At 38.7% G+C, this 23,606-nt stretch overlaps 6 protein-coding genes across 7 annotated transcripts; 4 read left to right on the forward strand and 2 right to left on the reverse strand.

Annotated features, from left to right (window-relative positions):
• The first annotated feature begins 3,288 nt into the window (after nt 1–3,288).
• On the forward strand, nt 3,289–4,032 carry LOC147790999 (F-box/kelch-repeat protein At3g06240-like). The gene has a single exon (XM_087126950.1). It carries the CDS (start codon nt 3,289–3,291, stop codon nt 4,030–4,032), a length of 744 nt encoding a protein of 247 aa, XP_086983076.1.
• Nucleotides 4,033–4,856: 824 nt separating this feature from the next.
• On the reverse strand, nt 4,857–8,243 carry LOC147791000 (F-box protein SKIP5-like). The gene is made up of 4 exons (XM_087126694.1): nt 7,598–8,243; nt 7,422–7,500; nt 5,969–6,027; nt 4,857–5,490 (listed from the first exon to the last, which is right to left on the reverse strand). The coding sequence occupies exons 1-4, from the start codon at nt 7,804–7,806 to the stop codon at nt 5,133–5,135; spliced, it is 705 nt and encodes a 234-aa protein (XP_086982820.1). The 5' UTR covers nt 7,807–8,243; the 3' UTR covers nt 4,857–5,132.
• Nucleotides 8,244–10,086: 1,843 nt separating this feature from the next.
• On the forward strand, nt 10,087–10,888 carry LOC111801870 (ribonuclease MC-like). Its single transcript, XM_023686071.2, has 2 exons — nt 10,087–10,336; nt 10,406–10,888. Exons 1-2 carry the CDS (start codon nt 10,109–10,111, stop codon nt 10,835–10,837), a joined length of 660 nt encoding a protein of 219 aa, XP_023541839.1. The 5' UTR covers nt 10,087–10,108; the 3' UTR covers nt 10,838–10,888.
• Nucleotides 10,889–11,310: 422 nt separating this feature from the next.
• LOC147791001 (uncharacterized) lies at nt 11,311–12,030 on the forward strand. Its single transcript, XM_087126951.1, has one exon. It carries the CDS (start codon nt 11,311–11,313, stop codon nt 12,028–12,030), a length of 720 nt encoding a protein of 239 aa, XP_086983077.1.
• Nucleotides 12,031–17,880: 5,850 nt separating this feature from the next.
• Nucleotides 17,881–19,116, forward strand: LOC147791002 (F-box/kelch-repeat protein At3g06240-like). Its single transcript, XM_087127197.1, has one exon. It carries the CDS (start codon nt 18,005–18,007, stop codon nt 18,749–18,751), a length of 747 nt encoding a protein of 248 aa, XP_086983323.1. The 5' UTR covers nt 17,881–18,004; the 3' UTR covers nt 18,752–19,116.
• A 459-nt stretch (nt 19,117–19,575) lies between these two features.
• SKIP5 (SKP1/ASK-interacting protein 5) lies at nt 19,576–23,482 on the reverse strand. 2 transcript variants are annotated; one of them, XM_087126884.1, is made up of 5 exons: nt 23,192–23,480; nt 22,317–22,461; nt 22,141–22,219; nt 20,688–20,746; nt 19,576–20,209 (listed from the first exon to the last, which is right to left on the reverse strand). In XM_087126884.1, exons 1-5 carry the CDS (start codon nt 23,328–23,330, stop codon nt 19,852–19,854), a joined length of 780 nt encoding a protein of 259 aa, XP_086983010.1. In that variant the 5' UTR covers nt 23,331–23,480; the 3' UTR covers nt 19,576–19,851. The 2 variants fall into 2 exon arrangements, with proteins under 2 accessions (XP_086983010.1, XP_086983011.1); XM_087126885.1 differs by having other exon boundaries at nt 20,038–20,209; nt 20,672–20,746; nt 23,192–23,482.
• Between the last annotated feature and the right edge of the window lie 124 nt (nt 23,483–23,606).

Here is a 23,606-nt window from a genome sequence, read left to right on the forward strand (position 1 = left end):
AGTTCGTATCCTTCGTCAATTTATGCACGAACTAAGAAAACCACATTGGGAGGCAGCTCTTCGAGTTCTGAAATACATCAGAGCTACTCATGGTCAAGGACTCCTACTACCATCTGAAAACAATTTAAGATTACAAGCATATTGCGATTCTGACTGGGGTGGTTGTCGAACTTCCAGACGATCTATATCTGGGTTCTGCATTTTCCTTGAAAATTCAATTATTTCTTGGAAGTCTAAAAAGCAGACTAATGTGTCCAAATCATCAGTAGAAGCCGAGTATCGAGCTATGGCAAATACTTGTTTAGAGTTAACTTGGTTAAGTTACATTCTTCAAGACTTGAATGTTCCACTATCCGAACCAGCATTATTATATTGTGATAATCAAGCAGCATTACATATAGCAGCCAATGCAGTTTTTCACGAACGTACGAAACACATTGAAATAGATTGTCATATAGTTCGAGAAAAGTTACAAGCTGGAATCATCAAACCGTGTTATGTCTCGACTAAAATGCAATTGGCAGATGTTTTCACTAAAGCTTTGGGAAGACATCAGTTTGATTTTTTTTGAAGGACAAGTTGGGTGTGATTGACATACACTGTCCAACTCGAGGGGGAGTATTAAGATATGATATTTGGAGATATACTTTAATAATTAGTTAGGGAGTATATCTTAGATATTTTGGGAGTTGTCAGCGTATATTTTATATTAGTTAGTTATATATTTTTCCGTAGTGGATAGTTTCTATCCTATTTAAAACGTTGTAAACATCGATGAAGATCATACTTTCGATCCCAATTCTATTTATGTTTCACATTCTTAACAGAAACAGCGGCAGACACATTTTTCAGTACCTATTGTAACCGCCGAGCCCAATAGATACGAAAATTTTCCTTCATTTGCTTTTTAATTTCGAGCGGTTGAGATTTTATTAAGGACCTTAGAGGTTGAATCTCCAACTGTTGTAGAAGGACAAAAAAAAAAAAAATGCTTAGAATGCCTCGAGGAACCTAGGAAAAAAATCATAAAATTACATCGATAATAATTGAAAATAAAATAATCAAAATTATCTATATAATATAGATAGTTGAACGGAGGTCAAACAGAAAAAGAAGGAGCACCTTGTCACGGTCCTATATCTTTGACCGTGCGGCGTCGTGATCTATACATGTTCACGACCAGCCTTAAGGGGAATTAAGCCCCATTATATTTTTCGCCCCGGCTTTGTGGCTTCGTCGGACCTTAGGCGAGGTTTGTGTTCGCCAATCGAACATCGCTTGTGCGGAATCCAAGCTTGTTCAACCACACACGCCGCCTGTGCGTGTACGTTCAATCATCTGCGACACATCCGACTTGCCTCTACGCTAGGCCAACTCATTCGGCTCGACCTTGCCTCTGCTCGGGCCAAGGTCTCTCAATACAACGTCGCATCTCGTCTTGCCATCTCGATCTCCATCGACAGGGTCCATATGTCTTGACGCCATCCCGAGTCTCGGGATGTCGTCGCTCATCATAACTCGTTCGGTCATGCCATCGAGAATGGGCCCGCGTGTCGTTCATCTCATCGGGACTTCCCGGACATCCATCCATCCGGGTTCTATCGAGGCATAGGCCCTCCCGTGCCTATGCCGAGTCATTTACGGATACCGTACCGGATAGCGGGTGTATGTAGCAACCTCCAACACGCGGGCTAGGGCGCAATACCGGCACACCCGTGCCGTCCGGTACTGTCCTTCAAAAACCCATTTCAAAGGAAGTCGCCCCGAGACACTCGTCTCGGCACGCTCGCCCACACTGTGACACACGTATGTGCCACAGGGTAGCTCACTTAGGCCACAGGGCCCAGGGGTGGTGGAGAGCTAACACCATGGTACCCCCTATAGTACATTTTGAGCCATTTTCATTCTACCAGGAGTAGACATGATTTTCGTGAGGTGTCATACGGTGTCGTGCATTGTCCGTCCCATGTCCGATTGACACCAAACTTGGCGAGCATTCATATTTCATATGGACGGACTTAACTCCCGAACCGCATGACCAAATTCCTTCCGGAACCTCGACTTTTGAGGTTAAGGCCCGGGGCCCTACCCGGCCCTTCAACAAGCCTATCTTGTCCTTCATGTCTATGCTGATGTCTCTGTTATGCTTGTGTCTCAACATGTCTTCAATGCCCACTTTGCGTGGTGGTGTGTTGGATGATGCATCGTCCTCCTCGATCGCATCATGGCATTCTTCTTCGTTGGCCCGCATATGGCCGGATGGGCGTCTCTTGAGGGACACCCCTTTGCTTGTCATGGCGTGAGGGTCACAACCTACTCTCTTCATAGTAAGGTTGTGACATTCTCCCCCACTTAACTTAGTCATCGTCCTCGATGACTTACTCAGGTCACAATCATATTGCGGATTGTGACACACCTCACACGTTGTCACGCACCTACACGCATGCAAGAAGGCTCTCCATATGTGAGTACTCGCACTTTCTGCATGACACTGACAAAATAACATTGCATGGGAAGGAACCAAGTCGAGTCAGTTGAAAGCCGTTGCAGTTTGGGAAGGGGCTCATCTTGGACTGCAAATTGGGTCACGGGTCGGGTCACCCTCTACAGTCGCAATATGTGTTAAATTTCTATGTGTAGTGAGTGACGGTTTCTTGAACGATTAAGTATAATATATGATGTTTTAAAGTAAGTTCATTAAAATTATTTTATTATTAAAATTCTTAATTATTCCCTAACCATTAAGGATGCATTAAAAATAGCAAAAAAAAAAAAACAAAAAAAACAAAAACTATCTAATTTTGGTACGTTATTTGGTTCGCACAAAAATAAATAAATAAATAAATAGATAAATGACAGCTCATCCTTTCTTGCATTCACCTCTTCCTTATATAATGATGAACGATGGTTAAATAAAACTTGAACCCTCTAATGGCGACTCTAAAAGATCTCCCCATAGTATTGTTGATCGAAATTCTATCAAGGCTTCCCGCACAGTCTCTACTCCAATTTAAGTCTGTTTGCAAATTATGGTACGCTCTGATCAACGATCCTGCAATTTTTTCTTTACAAGATAAATGTATTTATATCAACCGTCGAATAATTATCGGTTTTCAACTCTATACGTATATACCCTCCATCATCAAGTTTTCCCACACCCCTGATCGATCTATTTCCATTCTCGATGTCAACAATCCATCAAGTGATTTTCGAAAAAATACTATTCACGGTCATTCTCAAGGTTTAGTTTGTCTTTTGTACGATAGAGATATTTTCCTCTTTAATATGATGACCGAAAAGTTTCGTAAGCTTCCATCATCGATTCTTCACAATGAAGATCCCTATGAAATGTTTGATTCATTAACAAGCGGTGTTGGATTCGGATATGATTCCAAATCTGGGGATTTCAAAGTTGTTAGGGTTGTACAATTCCCGGACGAAGAGGGAGCCTATAATCTTCTACCACTTCGAGTGGAGATTTGGGAGTTGAGGAAAGAAAGATGGAGGGAAATTGAATCCCCTAATTTTAGGTATTTAATGATAACAGGGGGTTGTGAGATGCATCATGAAGGAAAATCTTATTGGTGGTCAAGAAATACAAAAGGAAATATTATACGCACGTTTGACATGAGCGAAGAAATTTTTGGCAAAATTCCAGTACCGAACAATTTAGTGGAGGAGGATGTGATGTTAAACCCTAATATAAGTATGAGAATGTTGAATGGATCAATTGTTGTATTTCACGGCTCAAACGCAGGGAATGAAAAAACGTTCTCGGTTTGGGAGATGGAGAAAGATGTCTTTTCATGGTCAAAACTAATGACAATTGGTCCTTTTTTTGGAGTCGAGAAGCCATTGTTGTTTGTGAGTTCAGATGAACTTTTAATGGAAGCCGACGAAGGACAAGTGATTTCTTACCATGTTAAAACTCACGTGACCAAAGTTCTTCCCATAAAAGGGCGTCCACGTGTGTTCGCGAATACTTATTTTGACTTTAGTTATGGTCCACCACCACCACCCTTACCAATGTAGCGGAGGCATGTTAAGACTCACGTGACCAAAGTTCTTCCCATAAAAGGGCGTCCATGTGTGTTCGCGGATACTTTTTTTGACTTTAGTTCGGGTCCACCACCCTTACCAATGTAGCGGAGGAGCATATGAGTAAAGACTTGAGCATAACTTAGTGGATAAAGACACTGGTTATTACCCAAAGTTAATGTTTTGATTCCCTCCCGATGAGCTTAAACACACAAAACGAGTAATCAATGATGGCATGGATCGGGTCCTGTTTTTTTAGACACAATGTCTTCCAAGTTTTCTCTTTTTTGTTCAATTAATTTGTTGGACTTTGTTACTACTTTTTTGAGTTTAATATTACCTGGTTCAATTAATACTTATTTTGATTTATTTTTTATAAGAATAATATGTCATTATATTAAAAGAGTAACAATTTAGTATTTAATGTAATTTCTTACAGAGGTATAAAAGCTAAATTATCTAAATTTAATTGACATTTTTTTAATGGAATTTTTTAGTTCATATATTTTCTCTCTATTATAATTTTGGTCCGTGTCTTGTCATATTCATCCAAAAGAGGATGGAAAATTTCAGTCGTGCCTACTCTCAAGTTTTTCAAACCAGTTTTAGGTGTGAGAATGCCTAAGATGGTGAGAGTGAGTGCCACACCACTTACAAACATCTCATAAGAACCCAATTGTGACAATGCTCCAATCTCACGAGTTAATAAACATACGTCACAAATAACTAACTTTAAAAATTCCAGGTCTAATTATATTTAACTGTACAATAACAATATATATATTCATTTTTTTAAGTGCAAAAGTTCACCTTACCAGTTAAATAGAAAATAATGTAATATATCAAACAAATTTTGAGTGATTGTCAAACACAAAAAATATAAGCTAAGACGATCATTTTTTTTTCGAAATAATTACATATCGGAGCTCCAAACGTTAAGAATAAAAAACAAAGCGACCACGAAAGATTTAGGGGCGAAACCGATTATGTGACGAGCCTAAACAGAAGTATCATACAAGTTAAAGAATCACCAATATATACCTAAGGATTAACCAGCTGAAACAGATACACATTGCTAATGGATTACAAGGAAATTATTGCAACTTGTGTTCGACGTCAAACCAAAAGAACAAAGCTGTTCGAGCATAAATAACTCGAACGTGCTGTAACGCAAGGTCCTCGCTCGTTAGGATAGCTTTGGCACCACCCTCGATGCGGGTTTGTGAAACAGAAACGCCATCTGTATAACCGCCTTTCACCGAGGAAGACGATAGGCTATCGGGACTTGCAGTACAAACAATGGGGCATGATAGGTAGTCCAAAGGGTTTGACTCACATTGAAGAACACATCCATCAATAATTAATCTTCCCTTTCTGTGAAGCAAGCAGCAACCAAGTTCTGCCTTCACTGTTAAGTTAGAGAGTTTACTGGTACAGAGGAACTCCAAAGCACTGTTAACAAGAAACAGAAAGTTCAGTCTCAATTAGTTGCCACTAAACGTCACAAAATGAGAAGCTTAAAACCGTCCTTCATTCCTACACTTTTAAGGCCTCTAAAACGTCCATTTCGGTCTTTCATCTTTCAAGTTCATTCCATTGAAGTCATCGTGTTAAAACCGTCCTTTATTCCTACATTTTTAAGATCTCTAAAATGTCCATTTCGGTACTTGACCTTTCAAGTTCGTCCCATTTAAGTCATCGTGTTAAAACTGTACTTTATTCCTACACTTTTAAGATCTCTAAAATCTCCATGTTGGTCCTTGACCTTTCAAGTTCATCCCATTTAAGTCGTCGGGTTTCATTCCTACACTTTTAAGATCTCTAAAATCTGCATTTTGGTCCTTGACCTTTCAAGTTCATTTTTTCAAAAGGTTAAGAGAGAGAAAATGTATAGGATTAACCATTGCAAATTACATTATATGCCACGTACCTTTCCGAACCACGACTACAGAAAAGTGTTGTCTCCTCAGGAAGTTCACCTCCACCAATCTGAACAATATTAAGATAAGATAAATGATGGAAAATGGTGAAACTTAAAAGTTATTTATGAAATGAGTTTCACATTGTGAGAAAGAGAACGTTCGTACACTGCCATCGTAAATTAAGCCAGAAAAAAGTATGGAATAGATTGACGTATATGTTATGTACCCCAACACAAAAAATACAAAATACTAATATATTGCAATATGAAAAAGAAACTACAATATAACAATAGCCTTTCGAGAGGGCTATCTCTCTCCCAAGCCCCACAATGGACAATCCTAAAATGATCTCTCCCTCCTAAGAACACTAACCCCCTCTATTAGGGATGCAAGGAAAAACGGAAAACCCCCCCAAAAAAACCGATTAAACCAACCAAAAACTGCCGCTGGTTTCGGTTCAGACCAGCTCGGTTCAATAGTTCAACTTCTCATGTATAAAAGATTGGTAATATTCAATCAGCTTCAGGTTTGGCATGACCAGATCATTCATACCCGAGCCAACTGATAATGTACACATAAACTAAAAATTGAAACTTCAACAAATAGCAGAAGAGGACAATTAGGCTTCGATGCTACTAGAGCCTTTGAAATGCCAAAATTTTAAGGCTTAAACATTACAAAGCCACGTCGCACCAGAATGAACCAACTAAACTGTTGACTAATCGGTTTAGGTTGGTTTGGTTATGCACCATCTAGTAGTTCGACTCGGTGGCCTCACTACTACTCTACTAATATTTCCTACATGACTCATATTGGCACTTTCATAGTACAAAAGGTGCTAAAGTAAGTTAAAAGCTCTATAGTCCAAAACTTGAGCACAACTGGATGAGGAAGCCACCGTTTTACGTTTCACCAATATTTAACTGCTTCTCAAAACAAGTACTTAATCTGAATTTCAATTGCTGGGCCAAAACCTACAAAGGTTCACTTTAATACTGCATAACGTAACCTTCTTTTAAGACTTTGTGAGAGAACTAATAGCATTTACGTACGTTGTAGTTTCCTTTTGATAGTGCAACATATTATTATCAGACTCTGGTACTTGGATGATAGGGTTGAGGTTGTGTTCGTTCTTATAATTTCTTAGCTTCTCTACAAAGAGAAGAAAGAAAGTGTGCAAACATTTTTTAAAGGCAGAATAACAGAACCCAAGTTCTAGCTTTATATAGCAATTTTATTAGCAATTTTATTAAAGACACGGATCACAATTCTTAGTTATTAACAATTATTCGCACATAAAACATAAGGCACTTTTTTCGTGTTAAAGGGTAGCGAAACTATTCAAAAAACCACACATGATTTCAGAAGATATTCCTCGCAATTGGATGGTATTTAAATCCTATAGGAAGAATACATTTTAACTCCCAAGCTGCCAAAAGAAGGCGGGGAAAAAGAGCATACCAGGCAAAGTGGCTTTGTAATTTGAATGTTAGAGGCAGAATGAACTCCACCTGTTGCAATTAGTATGGTGTCCCCAGGCCTATGAAGAACAAAATCATTCAAGCTCTATTAACAAGTAACTCTTATTATTTCCTCATAAAAAAATAAAAAAGAAACATGAACATGCAACAACTTACCTAGCAGCAGCAACAGCTGCCTCAACGGTTGGGAAAACTCCAGACTCGGACAAATCTTTAATAGATCGTTCTACTCGCAGCCACAGCCTCGGATGACATGCCAAGTAACGCCATCTGTGGCAAACGAGGGCGGTGTTATACCGATCTGCAAACTCAATGGCAAAAGTGACAAAAAAAGCAGAAACTCCATGGAAATATGCAGGCGGCATCCACTAACTAACAATTTCACAAGGCTAATGATAAAAATTTGCCACTGGAATAGAAGCAAAAGAAATGCACAAAGTACAAAGAACTGGCGTTCTTAGAGCAAAATTAGTAGATCTTCACTATTGCCTCCAGAATTTTTCTTATCTCTTTCCAACTAGTTAGCCCAACCAATTCATACCCAAAGTCCAGGAAAGAACTTCTAACTTTACAAGAAATTCTTTTAAACCTCACATATCAAGAACTGTTGAGGCTCAGGAAGTTCACTTGAACCACACGTAATGAATATTGACAAGTCTCAATCAAAAACTCCGATAGACTCAACATAAGAAAGATTTGCATTCCATCTCTTCAAACGAGTTTTTTGGATTTAGATGTGCAATGAAATAACAAATTCCAACTTAAGTCAAATTCGAAATCAGAATTATATTTCTTCTCCCAATCCATTTCCAGAAATACCTAAATTGAAAATTTTCAGTCTCTTCCTCCCAGAAAACCTCTTAATTTGTGGCACAACCAGAAGAATCCTTCAATTTCATCCAAACGAAGCAATTTTAAGAGGGAACAAAAAAGAAATCCTCAAATAGATCAAACAAATTTTACGAAGAAACATTCGATAACAAATTGAAACACATTGCGGCAGGAAGCTGAAAGGAAGCTGAAAATATGCATGGGGAAAGGAAAGATAGCTGGTATGGGGGAAAGGAAGGTGAAAATATGCATCAAACAGCCATCGTCCAAATTATTGATCAACTTCCTGTGCTTGTTAACTTCCATCGTCGGCGTCTGAACCATCGAAATGACGGCCTTAGGCACTGGCACTGGCACTGGCACTGGCACTGGCACTGGCACTGGCACTGGCTCTGGCTCTGGCTCTGGCTCTGGCTCTGGCTCTGGCTCTTCTTTACCACTCAACTCATACCGGCCTCCGAGCTTTGACTGCCATAGCCCACACAAAGCTTCTTTACCACTCAACTCATACCGGCCTCCGAGCTTTGACTGCCATAGCCCACACAAAGCTCGGGACTCAGCTCAACAAATTACCACATCATAGCTTAGCTTCTGTCATTTGCTTCGGCAACCAGATTGTTTTGGTAGTAGCTTTCGTCTGGGCCTTCAATTTCTAAATGGGTAGCCCAGCCCAGCCCAGCCCAGGAGTTTGTGAAGGCCCAAAATTGCGGCCCATGTCATGGCTGGATCCATTTCCAGATATGTGACCAGAAAAGGGTTTGGTTTGGTTTGGTTGAAACTGGAAAGGTGAGCACGTGAACGTGGGTTCTGTGGAGTGGAGTGGGGCGAGCTAGGATTGTGATAAAAAATAATAAATACACTAAAATTTTAGAACTATTTGTCTAACCAAATTTTGAGAGTCTATTAAGATAGGTGTCAAAGAAAGTCAAAATATTTTGGGCAAACTTTACTTTACCGTGCGAAAAAAAATGGTGGAGGAAAATAACGTAAACTTAAACATATGTATAAATCAAAATCAATAAACTTTGTAAACTTTTCTTTCCATTGAAACAAAAATAATAACTAAATTTATGTATAAATCAAAATTAATAAATATATATATAGACGTTGTTTTAGCTTATTGGTATTATAAACAATGTGTTTAGAAATAAGAGGAAATATGATGTATTTTTTTAAAAAAAAGAAATTAAAAATAATATAAATGGGTATTATAAACCATGATATGTGTTTGGAAATAGAAGGAAATATTAGGTATTTAAAAAAAAAAAAGAAATTAAAAAAAAATATATAAAAATATAAAAAAAAAAACTAAAAATAATGTGCCTAGTTAAATATAGAGGGCCAAAGTAGGACGGTTCTTAATGTACTTTCTAAATGTTGCTCTATTCGGTCAACGCGAAGTTTTTGTCTCATTAACCCGAAACCGAACCGAACAGAACCCAAACCTTAGAATTCGGGTTGAATGTACACCCCACCCCTGACACAAAGATTAAAATTAGACAAAGAATACGTACGTGGAGACATTGTTGTGAATTCGTAACATGTCTTAATATAGTGTATAACATTTTATCCGGTTCGAGTCAAGTCGAGGTTGTTGTCCAGTGAACCCGAAGCCGAACCGAACCGAATCAATTGGGGGTCAAAAAATTAACCTAAACCAAAGAGTGGTTGAGAAATAATTGATAACACATAAAATTCAATAATTTTGGATTTTCCTTTTTTTATCTTTTTATTTTTCTCCCTTCTTCTCCATGCTCTCCACTCCCTTTCGTCTATTATATATATATGTATATATTGCCATTCCAATTTGTGTATACCATCACTTAACTTCTCTTTATGGCTCATATTCATCTCATCCTCCTCTCCACTCTCATCTTCTCTGTGAATGCCCAATTTGAATTGTTTCAAATGGTGCAACAGTGGCCTCCGGCCACATGTGCAAATTTCCCGTGTGCTCAATCACCATCTCCAACCAGGTTCACCATCCATGGCCTATGGCCGGCTAACTACACCAAGCGCTACCTTGTTTGCCGCGGAGGAACAAAATTTTCTGAAACCATTCAGGTACCTTCCATATACAAAATGACTCCTACAAATGCATCACATTCTAACTGGTTTTTTTTTTTTGTTCAGGGATTTGCTGCACTCGAACCACTTCTGACTCATCATTGGCCAAACTTGGAAAGACCCGACGACATAGATTTTTGGAGAAGGGAATGGAATAAACATGGACCATGTTCGGAGAATGTTTTTGACCAAGTTCAATATTTTCAAACAGCTTTGAACATTCGCACAAACCCCAGATACGACCTACTGGCTATTTTGAAGGCCGCCAAACTCGGTCCGACCGGCAACACATCCCGCCAATATCAAGTCATCAAAAATGCCATTCAAGCCGCAACCGGGAAGAAGCCAGGGCTTCGTTGCAACGTCAATAAAAACACTAAACAGACCCAATTGCATGAAATCGTATTATGCTTCCATAAGGATGGTGCAACCCTTATTGATTGTCCTTTTGCCGACTGCCCACCACGGTTTGCTTTTTACCTAAGCACTTCATTCTGAGATGTGTAAGACTTCTATGAAAAAAAATAAATAAATTACTTTAATCGTAAATTTCTTTATGTTAAGAAAATTAAATAATTAAATTATTTCAACTATTAAAGTGCACCATTCATTTTAATTGATAAAAGTATTTCTAAAAAATGCAAAAATATAAATATACTTTTCTCCTATTTAAAACGGGTTAAACACTAATCAAGATCATACTTTCGATCCCAATTATATTTCTCATTCTTGACATGGTATCAGAGCACCGATCTTGGTGTTCTTAAATATCAAAATTTCCTTTATGGCGGAATCAACCAAATCCAGCTTCAAAATTTCAGATCTTGATTTAACACATCCTTATTATATTCATCACTCTGATCAGCCGGGATATTCACTTGTTCCAATCAAATTAAATGGAGCAAATTACCAATCTTGGAGTAAATCACTTATGCATGCTCTTATTGCCAAGAAGAAAATTGGTTTCACTGATGCCACAATTGAAGAATCGTCTCAAGATGCAAATTCAACCGAATTTGAACTCTGGAGGCACAATTGAAGAATCGTCTCAAGATGCAAATTCAACCGAATTTGAACTCTGGAATCAGTGCAACAGTATGATAATATTTTGGTTAACTCATTCCGTTGAAGCAGATATCGCTAAAGGCATTCTTCACGCCAAGACAACTCATCAAGTGTGGGTTGATCTTCACGATCAATTCTCACAAAAGAATGCCCGAGCAATTTTACAGATACAAAAGTCGATAGCAACGATGTCACAAGGAACCATGGCACTGTCAGCATATTTCACCAATCTCAAAGCACTCTGGGATGAACTGGAAGCATACCACACACCATTTACCTGTAATCAACGTCAAATACATGTTGATCAACGCGAAGAAGACAAGTTGATGCAATTGCTCATGGGGCTCAATGAGTCTTATAAAACGACGAGATCTAACATACTGATGATGGCTCCATTACCTAATGTGAGGCAAGCCTATTCATTACTTGTACAAGAAGAGATGCCGCGTCAGGCAACTTCTGAACCTACTGAGAATTTCTCGATTGCATCAGCAGCGCAGAAGAAAACGACGTATTCAAAATTCGCCAAGGACAAATCATGTGAACACTGCAATAAAAGTGGTCATACAATTAATGAGTGTTTGGATATCAATCATCTGCAAATATGGCCGATGTTTTTCGGTTGAATACAAAAGAACAGTCACCTCATTCCATTCCAAATTTTTCTTCTGAGCAATTACAACATATAGCACAAGCCTTATCTGCAATCAATCATCACCCTTCTGGTAATTCTAACAATCACATCAATGTTGCAAGTTTGTTTCCAGTATCTACATTATCTATTAACTCTGCGAGTTCTAATTCATGGATTCTCGATAGTGGAGCTACGGATCATATAGTCTCAAAATCTTCTGTTATGACTTGAACTGAAGGCTACCATCATGTCTACAATAAATTTACCTAATGGAGGGACAGCACGTGTGTCGCATACTGACAATATTTCCCTTAGCTCTAACCTTAAATTAAACAATGTTTTATGTGTGCCTTCATTCAATTTAAATCTAATGTCCATCAGCAAACTTAACAATGACTTGAAATGTTATGTCACCTATCTTGATTCTTGTGTTATGCATGACTTGGCTGCGGGCAAGATGTTTGGCTCGGGTAAACAATTTGAAGATCTCTATCATATTTCTTCATCTCCAATCAAATCTTCCGCTCATCAAATATCTCAGCCATCTGATTTGTGGCATTTACGCCTAGGTCATCTTCTTTTTCTCGTTTTAAATTTCCAGCTGATCAATTGCATCTTAATAATGCTAGTTATTCTCATAACTGTAGTATCTGCCCGTTAGCAAAACAAACTAGGTTGTCTTTTCCAAGAAGTTCAATAACAACCCATTCTGCCTTTGATCTGATACATTCTGATGTTTGGGGACCACATAAAATTCCTACCCATTTTGGTTTGCGTTTTTTTCTCACTATTGTTGATGATTTTACTCGATGTACTTGGGTTTTTCTAATGCAACATAAGTCAGAAGTACATCATTTGTTAATGAACTTTGTTAAATTCGTTCTAACTCAATTTCATACTACTGTCAAAATAGTTCGATCAGACAATGGGACTGAGTTCCTATCTTTGCAACCAGTTTTTACTTCTTGTGGCATTGAATTTCAGCGCCCTTGTGTCTATACTCCACAACAAAATGGGGTCGTAGAACATAAGCATCGTCATATCCTAAATATAGCTAGGGCTCTTCTCTTTCCGTCACAGGTTCCACTTAATTTTTAGGGAGAGTGCATTTTAACTGCTGTTTATCTTATAAATAGAACGCCATCACCATTCTTATCTAACAAAACACCCTTTGAAGCACTCCACCTACATTTCATCGTCTTAAAGTTTTTGGTTGTAAATGTTATGCAACTATAGTACATCCTAAGCAAAAATTTGAACAACGGGCAATTTCTTGTGTTTTCGTAGGATATCCTTGTGGTCATAAAGGTTACAAGTTGTATGACATGCAATCTCACAAATTCTTTATCAGCCGTGATGTTAAATTTTGTTAAGATGATTTTACTTTTTCATCAGCTTCACAAACTTTGACATTAGCTCCTTCGACTCTTATTGTACCACTTCATGATCCTATTCCTCCTTCATCTCCTATTCTTTCACCTACTACTTCGTCGTCTCCTCCACCCTCTGCTCCTTTCTCCAGATTCACCCACTAATTCTAATCCTATCCCACCTGATACATCAGTTCCACTCCGACGTTCTACTCGTACTAAACAACCTCCAGCTTGGCATAAGGATTATGAGATGTCTTCTGGAACCAATCATTTAACCTATAGCTGAGGTCCCAGAACTGGCACCAGGTATCCACTTCATCATTACCTTTCATTCTCCCGTTTTTCTCCTACTCAACGTGCTTTTCTAGCTCTTATTACATCCCAGACAGAACCTAAAACCTATGACGAGGCAGTTGGTGACCCATTATGGCACCAGGCTATGAATGATGAAATTGCAGTTTTGGAACGTAATCATACTTGGTATCTCGTTCCTCTACCACCTGGTCATAAAGCTATTGGTTGCCGTTGGGTGTACAAAGTTAAATACAACTCTGATGGTTCTGTTGAACGTTATAAAGCTCGACTGGTAGCAAATGGATACACTCTGGTTGAAGGTATAGATTACACAGAGACATTTTCTCCTACAGCGAAACGTACTACACTTCGTTGCTTACTCACTGTTGCTGCTGCTCGAAAATGGTTCACCCATCAGTTGGATGTTGAAAATGCCTTTCTCCATGGTAATCTAGACGAAGAAATCTATATGTCTTTACCACCAGGTCTTCGCCGACAGGGGGAGAATACAGTATGTCGGCTCCATAAATCTCTTTATGGATTAAAACAGGCTTCTCGCAATTGGTTCTCCATATTTTCTATCACTATACAAAATGCAGGCTACACTCAAGCAGATTACTCTTTTTTTACTAAGAGTAAGAGGTACTTCTTTCACTGCAGTTCTAATCTATGTTGATGATATTCTGTTGACAGGCAATGATCTCAAAGAAATTCAATACCTCAAGACTAGTTTACTCAAGAGATTCCTTATCAAAGATTTAGGGAATTTGAAATATTTTCTAGGCATTGAATTTTCTCGGTCTAGAAAAGTAATTTTTATGTCTCAAACGAAGTATGCTCTAGATATCCTTCAAGACACAGATCTTATAGAAGCACGTCCAGAAAAATTTCCTATGGAGCAAAATCTAAAACTTTCTTTTAACTGAAGGAGAGAAGTTGAATGATCCAAGTAAATACAGACGGTTGATTGGCAGATTAATATATTTGACCGTTACTAGGCCTGACATAGTTTATTCAGTTCGTATCCTTCGTCAATTTATGCACGAACTAAGAAAACCACATTGGGAGGCAGCTCTTCGAGTTCTGAAATACATCAGAGCTACTCATGGTCAAGGACTCCTACTACCATCTGAAAACAATTTAAGATTACAAGCATATTGCGATTCTGACTGGGGTGGTTGTCGAACTTCCAGACGGTCTATATCTGGGTTCTGCATTTTCCTTGAAAATTCAATTATTTCTTGGAAGTCTAAAAAGCAGACTAATGTGTCCAAATCATCAGTAGAAGCCGAGTATCGAGCTATGGCAAATACTTGTTTAGAGTTAACTTGGTTAAGTTACATTCTTCAAGACTTGAATGTTCCACTATCCGAACCAGCATTATTATATTGTGATAATCAAGCAGCATTACATATAGCAGCCAATGCAGTTTTTCACGAACGTACGAAACACATTGAAATAGATTGTCATATAGTTCGAGAAAAGTTACAAGCTGGAATCATCAAACCGTGTTATGTCTCGACTAAAATGCAATTGGCAGATGTTTTCACTAAAGCTTTGGGAAGACATCAGTTTGATTTTTTTTGAAGGACAAGTTGGGTGTGATTGACATACACTGTCCAACTCGAGGGGGAGTATTAAGATATGATATTTGGAGATATACTTTAATAATTAGTTAGGGAGTATATCTTAGATATTTTGGGAGTTGTTAGCAGTATATTTTATATTAGTTAGTTATATATTTTTCCGTAGTGGATAGTTTCTATCCTATTTAAAACGTTGTAAACATCGATGAAGATCATACTTTCGATCCCAATTCTATTTATGTTTCACATTCTTAACAGAAACAGCGGCAGACACATTTTTCAGTACCTATTGTAACCGCCGAGCCCAATAGATACGAAAATTTTTTCATTTGCTTTTTAATTTCGAGCGGTTGAGATTTTATTAAGGACCTTAGAGGTTGAATCTCCAACTGTTGTAGAAGGACAAAAAAAAAAAATGCTTAGAATGCCTCGAGGAACCTAGGAAAAAAATCATAAAATTACATCGATAATAATTTAAAATAAAATAATCAAAATTATCTATATAATATAGATAGTTGAACGGAGGTCAAACAGAAAAAGAAGGAGCACCTTGTCACGGTCCTATATCTTTGACCGTGCGGCGTCGTGATCTATACATGTTCACGACCAGCCTTAAGGGGAATTAAGCCCCATTATATTTTTCGCCCCGGCTTTGTGGCTTCGTCGGACCTTAGGCGAGGTTTGTCTTCGCCAATCGAACATCGCTTGTGCGGAATCCAAGCTTGTTCAACCACACACGCCGCCTGTGCGTGTACGTTCAATCATCTGCGACACATCCGACTTGCCTCTACGCTAGGCCAACTCATTCGGCTCGACCTTGCCTCTGCTCGGGCCAAGGTCTCTCAATACAACGTCGCATCTCATCTTGCCATCTCGATCTCCATCGACAGGGTCCATATGTCTTGACGCCATCCCGAGTCTCGGGATGTCGTCGCTCATCATAACTCGTTCGGTCATGCCATCGAGAATGGGCCCGCGTGTCGTTCATCTCATCGGGACTTCCCGGACATCCATCCATCCGGGTTCTATCGAGGCATAGGCCCTCCCGTGCCTATGCCGAGTCATTTACGGATACCGTATCGGATAGCGGGTGTATGTAGCAACCTCCAACACGCGGGCTAGGGCGCAATACCGGCACACCCGTGCCGTCCGGTACTGTCCTTCAAAAACCCATTTCAAAGGAAGTCGCCCCGAGACACTCGTCTCGGCACGCTCGCCCACACTGTGACACACGTATGTGCCACAGGGTAGCTCACTTAGGCCACAGGGCCCAGGGGTGGTGGAGAGCTAACACCATGGTACCCCCCTATAGTACATTTTGAGCCATTTTCATTCTACCAGGAGTAGACATGATTTTCGTGAGGTGTCATACGGTGTCGTGCATTGTCCGTCCCATGTCCGATTGACACCAAACTTGGCGAGCATTCATATTTCATATGGACGGACTTAACTCCCGAACCGCATGACCAAATTCCTTCCGGAACCTCGACTTTTGAGGTTAAGGCCCGGGGCCCTACCCGGCCCTTCAACAAGCCTATCTTGTCCTTCATGTCTATGCTGATGTCTCTGTTATGCTTGTGTCTCAACATGTCTTCAATGCCCACTTTGCGTGGTGGTGTGTTGGATGATGCATCGTCCTCCTCGATCGCATCATGGCATTCTTCTTCGTTGGCCCGCATATGGCCGGATGGGCGTCTCTTGAGGGACACCCCTTTGCTTGTCATGGCGTGAGGGTCACAACCTACTCTCTTCATAGTAAGGTTGTGACATTCTCCCCCACTTAACTTAGTCATCGTCCTCGATGACTTACTCAGGTCACAATCATATTGCGGATTGTGACACACCTCACACGTTGTCACGCACCTACACGCATGCAAGAAGGCTCTCCATATGTGAGTACTCGCACTTTCTGCATGACACTGACAAAATAACATTGCATAGGAAGGAACCAGGTCGAGTCAGTTGAAAGCCGTTGCAGTTTGGGAAGGGGCTCATCTTGGACTGCAAATTGGGTCACGGGTCGGGTCACCCTCTACAGTCGCAATATGTGTTAAATTTCTATGTGTAGTGAGTGACGGTTTCTTGAACGATTAAGTATAATATATGATGTTTTAAAGTAAGTTCATTAAAATTATTTTATTATTAAAATTCTTAATTATTCCCTAACCATTAAGGATGCATTAAAAATAGCAAAAAAAAAAAAACAAAAAAAACAAAAACTATCTAATTTTGGTACGTTATTTGGTTCGCACAAAAATAAATAAATAAATAAATAGATAAATGACAGCTCATCCTTTCTTGCATTCACCTCTTCCTTATATAATGATGAACGATGGTTAAATAAAACTTGAACCCTCTAATGGCGACTCTAAAAGATCTCCCCATAGTATTGTTGATCGAAATTCTATCAAGGCTTCCCGCAGAGTCTCTACTCCAATTTAAGTCTGTTTGCAAATTATGGTACGCTCTGATCAACGATCCTGCAATTTTTTCTTTACAAGATAAATGTATTTATATCAACCGTCGAATAATTATCGGTTTTCAACTCTATACGTATATACCCTCCATCATCAAGTTTTCCCACACCCCTGATCGATCTATTTCCATTCTCGATGTCAACAATCCATCAAGTGATTTTCGAAAAAATACTATTCACGGTCATTCTCAAGGTTTAGTTTGTCTTTTGTACGATAGAGATATTTTCCTCTTTAATATGATGACCGAAAAGTTTCGTAAGCTTCCATCATCGATTCTTCACAATGAAGATCCCTATGAAATGTTTGATTCATTAACAAGCGGTGTTGGATTCGGATATGATTCCAAATCTGGGGATTTCAAAGTTGTTAGGGTTGTACAATTCCCGGACGAAGAGGGAGCCTATAATCTTCTACCACTTCGAGTGGAGATTTGGGAGTTGAGGAAAGAAAGATGGAGGGAAATTGAATCCCCTAATTTTAGGTATTTAATGATAACAGGGGGTTGTGAGATGCATCATGAAGGAAAATCTTATTGGTGGTCAAGAAATACAAAAGGAAATATTATACGCACGTTTGACATGAGCGAAGAAATTTTTGGCAAAATTCCAGTACCGAACAATTTAGTGGAGGAGGATGTGATGTTAAACCCTAATATAAGTATGGGAATGTTGAATGGATCAATTGTTGTATTTCACGGCTCAAACGCAGGGAATGAAAAAACGTTCTCGGTTTGGGAGATGGAGAAAGATGTCTTTTCATGGTCAAAACTAATGACAATTGGTCCTTTTTTTGGAGTCGAGAAGCCATTGTTGTTTGTGAGTTCAGATGAACTTTTAATGGAAGCCGACGAAGGACAAGTGATTTCTTACCATGTTAAAACTCACGTGACCAAAGTTCTTCCCATAAAAGGGCGTCCACGTGTGTTCGCGAATACTTATTTTGACTTTAGTTATGGTCCACCACCACCACCCTTACCAATGTAGCGGAGGCATGTTAAGACTCACGTGACCAAAGTTCTTCCCATAAAAGGGCGTCCATGTGTGTTCGCGGATACTTTTTTTGACTTTAGTTCGGGTCCACCACCCTTACCAATGTAGCGGAGGAGCATATGAGTAAAGACTTGAGCATAACTTAGTGGATAAAGACACTGGTTATTACCCAAAGTTAATGTTTTGATTCCCTCCCGATGAGCTTAAACACACAAAACGAGTAATCAATGATGGCATGGATCGGGTCCTGTTTTTTTAGACACAATGTCTTCCAAGTTTTCTCTTTTTTGTTCAATTAATTTGTTGGACTTTGTTACTACTTTTTTGAGTTTAATATTACCTGGTTCAATTAATACTTATTTTGATTTATTTTTTATAAGAATAATATGTCATTATATTAAAAGAGTAACAATTTAGTATTTAATGTAATTTCTTACAGAGGTATAAAAGCTAAATTATCTAAATTTAATTGACATTTTTTTAATGGAATTTTTTAGTTCATATATTTTCTCTCTATTATAATTTTGGTCCGTGTCTTGTCATATTCATCCAAAAGAGGATGGAAAATTTCAGTCGTGCCTACTCTCAAGTTTTTCAAACCAGTTTTAGGTGTGAGAATGCCTAAGATGGTGAGAGTGAGTGCCACACCACTTACAAACATCTCATAAGAACCCAATTGTGACAATGCTCCAATCTCACGAGTTAATAAACATACGTCACAAATAACTAACTTTAAAAATTCCAGGTCTAATTATATTTAACTGTACAATAACAATATATATATTCATTTTTTTAAGTGCAAAAGTTCACCTTACCAGTTAAATAGAAAATAATGTAATATATCAAACAAATTTTGAGTGATTGTCAAACACAAAAAATATAAGCTAAGACGATCATTTTTTTTTCGAAATAATTACATATCGGAGCTCCAAACGTTAAGAATAAAAAACAAAGCGACCACGAAAGATTTAGGGGCGAAACCGATTATGTGACGAGCCTAAACAGAAGTATCATACAAGTTAAAGAATCACCAATATATACCTAAGGATTAACCAGCTGAAACAGATACACATTGCTAATGGATTACAAGGAAATTATTGCAACTTGTGTTCGACGTCAAACCAAAAGAACAAAGCTGTTCGAGCATAAATAACTCGAACGTGCTGTAACGCAAGGTCCTCGCTCGTTAGGATAGCTTTGGCACCACCCTCGATGCGGGTTTGTGAAACAGAAACGCCATCTGTATAACCGCCTTTCACCGAGGAAGACGATAGGCTATCGGGACTTGCAGTACAAACAATGGGGCATGATAGGTAGTCCAAAGGGTTTGACTCACATTGAAGAACACATCCATCAATAATTAATCTTCCCTTTCTGTGAAGCAAGCAGCAACCAAGTTCTGCCTTCACTGTTAAGTTAGAGAGTTTACTGGTACAGAGGAACTCCAAAGCACTGTTAACAAGAAACAGAAAGTTCAGTCTCAATTAGTTGCCACTAAACGTCACAAAATGAGAAGCTTAAAACCGTCCTTCATTCCTACACTTTTAAGGCCTCTAAAACGTCCATTTCGGTCTTTCATCTTTCAAGTTCATTCCATTGAAGTCATCGTGTTAAAACCGTCCTTTATTCCTACATTTTTAAGATCTCTAAAATGTCCATTTCGGTACTTGACCTTTCAAGTTCGTCCCATTTAAGTCATCGTGTTAAAACTGTACTTTATTCCTACACTTTTAAGATCTCTAAAATCTCCATGTTGGTCCTTGACCTTTCAAGTTCATCCCATTTAAGTCGTCGGGTTTCATTCCTACACTTTTAAGATCTCTAAAATCTGCATTTTGGTCCTTGACCTTTCAAGTTCATTTTTTCAAAAGGTTAAGAGAGAGAAAATGTATAGGATTAACCATTGCAAATTACATTATATGCCACGTACCTTTCCGAACCACGACTACAGAAAAGTGTTGTCTCCTCAGGAAGTTCACCTCCACCAATCTGAACAATATTAAGATAAGATAAATGATGGAAAATGGTGAAACTTAAAAGTTATTTATGAAATGAGTTTCACATTGTGAGAAAGAGAACGTTCGTACACTGCCATCGTAAATTAAGCCAGAAAAAAGTATGGAATAGATTGACGTATATGTTATGTACCCCAACACAAAAAATACAAAATACTAATATATTGCAATATGAAAAAGAAACTACAATATAACAATAGCCTTTCGAGAGGGCTATCTCTCTCCCAAGCCCCACAATGGACAATCCTAAAATGATCTCTCCCTCCTAAGAACACTAACCCCCTCTATTAGGGATGCAAGGAAAAACCGAAAACCCCCCCAAAAAAACCGATTAAACCAACCAAAAACTGCCGCTGGTTTCGGTTCAGACCAGCTCGGTTCAATAGTTCAACTTCTCATGTATAAAAGATTGGTAATATTCAGTCAGCTTCAGGTTTGGCATGACCAGATCATTCATACCCGAGCCAACTGATAATGTACACATAAACTAAAAATTGAAACTTCAACAAATAGCAGAAGAGGACAATTAGGCTTCGATGCTACTAGAGCCTTTGAAATGCCAAAATTTTAAGGCTTAAACATTACAAAGCCACGTCGCACCAGAATGAACCAACTAAACTGTTGACTAATCGGTTTAGGTTGGTTTGGTTATGCGCCATCTAGTAGTTCGACTCGGTGGCCTCACTACTACTCTACTAATAGTTCCTACATGACTCATATTGGTACTTTCATAGTACAAAAGGTGCTAAAGTAAGTTAAAAGCTCTATAGTCCAAAACTTGAGCACAACTGGATGAGGAAGCCACCGTTTTACGTTTCACCAATATTTAACTGCTTCTCAAAACAAGTACTTAATCTGAATTTCAATTGCTGGGCCAAAACCTACAAAGGTTCACTTTAATACTGCATAACGTAACCTTCTTTTAAGACTTTGTGAGAGAACTAATAGCATTTACGTACGTTGTAGTTTCCTTTTGATAGTGCAACATATTATTATCAGACTCTGGTACTTGGATGATAGGGTTGAGGTTGTGTTCGTTCTTATAATTTCTTAGCTTCTCTACAAAGAGAAGAAAGAAAGTGTGCAAACATTTTTTAAAGGCAGAATAACAGAACCCAAGTTCTAGCTTTATATAGCAATTTTATTAGCAATTTTATTAAAGACACGGATCACAATTCTTAGTTATTAACAATTATTCGCACATAAAACATAAGGCACTTTTTTCGTGTTAAAGGGTAGCGAAACTATTCAAAAAACCACACATGATTTCAGAAGATATTCCTCGCAATTGGATGGTATTTAAATCCTATAGGAAGAATACATTTTAACTCCCAAGCTGCCAAAAGAAGGCGGGGAAAAAGAGCATACCAGGCAAAGTGGCTTTGTAATTTGAATGTTAGAGGCAGAATGAACTCCACCTGTTGCAATTAGTATGGTGTCCCCAGGCCTATGAAGAACAAAATCATTCAAGCTCTATTAACAAGTAACTCTTATTATTTCCTCATAAAAAAATAAAAAAGAAACATGAACATGCAACAACTTACCTAGCAGCAGCAACAGCTGCCTCAACGGTTGGGAAAACTCCAGACTCGGACAAATCTTTAATAGATCGTTCTACTCGCAGCCACAGCCTCGGATGACATGCCAAGTAACGCCATCTGTGGCAAACGAGGGCGGTGTTATACCGATCTGCAAACTCAATGGCAAAAGTGACAAAAAAAGCAGAAACTCCATGGAAATATGCAGGCGGCATCCACTAACTAACAATTTCACAAGGCTAATGATAAAAATTTGCCACTGGAATAGAAGCAAAAGAAATGCACAAAGTACAAAGAACTGGCGTTCTTAGAGCAAAATTAGTAGATCTTCACTATTGCCTCCAGAATTTTTCTTATCTCTTTCCAACTAGTTAGCCCAACCAATTCATACCCAAAGTCCAGGAAAGAACTTCTAACTTTACAAGAAATTCTTTTAAACCTCACATATCAAGAACTGTTGAGGCTCAGGAAGTTCACTTGAACCACACGTAATGAATATTGACAAGTCTCAATCAAAAACTCCGATAGACTCAACATAAGAAAGATTTGCATTCCATCTCTTCAAACGAGTTTTTTGGATTTAGATATGCAATGAAATAACAAATTCCAACTTAAGTCAAATTCGAAATCAGAATTATATTTCTTCTCCCAATCCATTTCCAGAAATACCTAAATAGCAAATTTTCAGTCTCTTCCTCCCAAAAAACCTCTTAATTTGTGGCACACCAGAAGAATCCTTCAATTTCATCGAAACGAAGCAATTTTAAGAGGAAACAAAAAGAAATCCTCAAATAGATCAAACAAATTTTACGAAAAAACATTGGATAACAAATTGAAACACAGTGCGGCAGGCAGCCAACAGAGAGAGAGACAAAAGGTACCTGGTATGGGGGAAAGGAAGCTGAAAATATGCATCAAACAGCCATCGTCCAAATTATTGATTCGAGCCGACGAGGATGAAGTGCCTTTTCTTTTCCACTTCCTCTGCTTGTTATCTTCCATCGTCGGAGTCTCAGCCATCGAAATCACGGCCTTCAGCTTGGCTCTTCTTTACCACTTAGCTCATATAGGCCTTCGAGTTTTGACTGCCATAGCCCACACAAAGCTCGGGACTCGCTCAACAAATGACGACATCAAAGCTTACCTTCTGTCATTTGCTTCGGCATTTCGGTAGTAGCTTTCTTCTGGGCCTTCAATTTATAAATGGCAAGCCCATCTCAGGAGTTCGTGAAGGCCCAAGTTTCGGCCCATGGATTGATCCATTTCCAGATATGTGACTTAGCTTTCTTCTGGGCT

Source organism: Cucurbita pepo, chromosome 9 (genome assembly GCF_057944985.1).
Source record: "Cucurbita pepo subsp. pepo isolate OVF chromosome 9, ASM5794498v1, whole genome shotgun sequence".
Taxonomy (NCBI): domain Eukaryota; kingdom Viridiplantae; phylum Streptophyta; class Magnoliopsida; order Cucurbitales; family Cucurbitaceae; genus Cucurbita; species Cucurbita pepo.

What these genes read in the sequence shown, in the direction of transcription:
- SKIP5 (XM_087126884.1), bottom strand. Translation starts at nt 23,330, where the DNA reads ATGGCTGAGACTCCGACGATGGAAGATAACAAGCAGAGGAAGTGGAAA. An exon ending in CTTCCTTTCCCCCATACCAG is followed by an intron (nt 22,462 to 23,191) that starts GTACCTTTTGTC and finishes TTGAGTTTGCAG; the next exon opens with ATCGGTATAACACCGCCCTC. An exon ending in GCAGCTGTTGCTGCTGCTAG is followed by an intron (nt 22,220 to 22,316) that starts GTAAGTTGTTGC and finishes TGTTCTTCATAG; the next exon opens with GCCTGGGGACACCATACTAA.
- LOC147791002 (XM_087127197.1), top strand. Translation starts at nt 18,005, where the DNA reads ATGATGACCGAAAAGTTTCGTAAGCTTCCATCATCGATTCTTCACAAT.
- LOC147791001 (XM_087126951.1), top strand. Translation starts at nt 11,311, where the DNA reads ATGCCACAATTGAAGAATCGTCTCAAGATGCAAATTCAACCGAATTTG.
- LOC111801870 (XM_023686071.2), top strand. Translation starts at nt 10,109, where the DNA reads ATGGCTCATATTCATCTCATCCTCCTCTCCACTCTCATCTTCTCTGTG. An exon ending in AATTTTCTGAAACCATTCAG is followed by an intron (nt 10,337 to 10,405) that starts GTACCTTCCATA and finishes TTTTTTGTTCAG; the next exon opens with GGATTTGCTGCACTCGAACC.
- LOC147791000 (XM_087126694.1), bottom strand. Translation starts at nt 7,806, where the DNA reads ATGCCGCCTGCATATTTCCATGGAGTTTCTGCTTTTTTTGTCACTTTT. An exon ending in GCAGCTGTTGCTGCTGCTAG is followed by an intron (nt 7,501 to 7,597) that starts GTAAGTTGTTGC and finishes TGTTCTTCATAG; the next exon opens with GCCTGGGGACACCATACTAA. An exon ending in TTACAAAGCCACTTTGCCTG is followed by an intron (nt 6,028 to 7,421) that starts GTATGCTCTTTT and finishes AATATTGTTCAG; the next exon opens with ATTGGTGGAGGTGAACTTCC.
- LOC147790999 (XM_087126950.1), top strand. Translation starts at nt 3,289, where the DNA reads ATGACCGAAAAGTTTCGTAAGCTTCCATCATCGATTCTTCACAATGAA.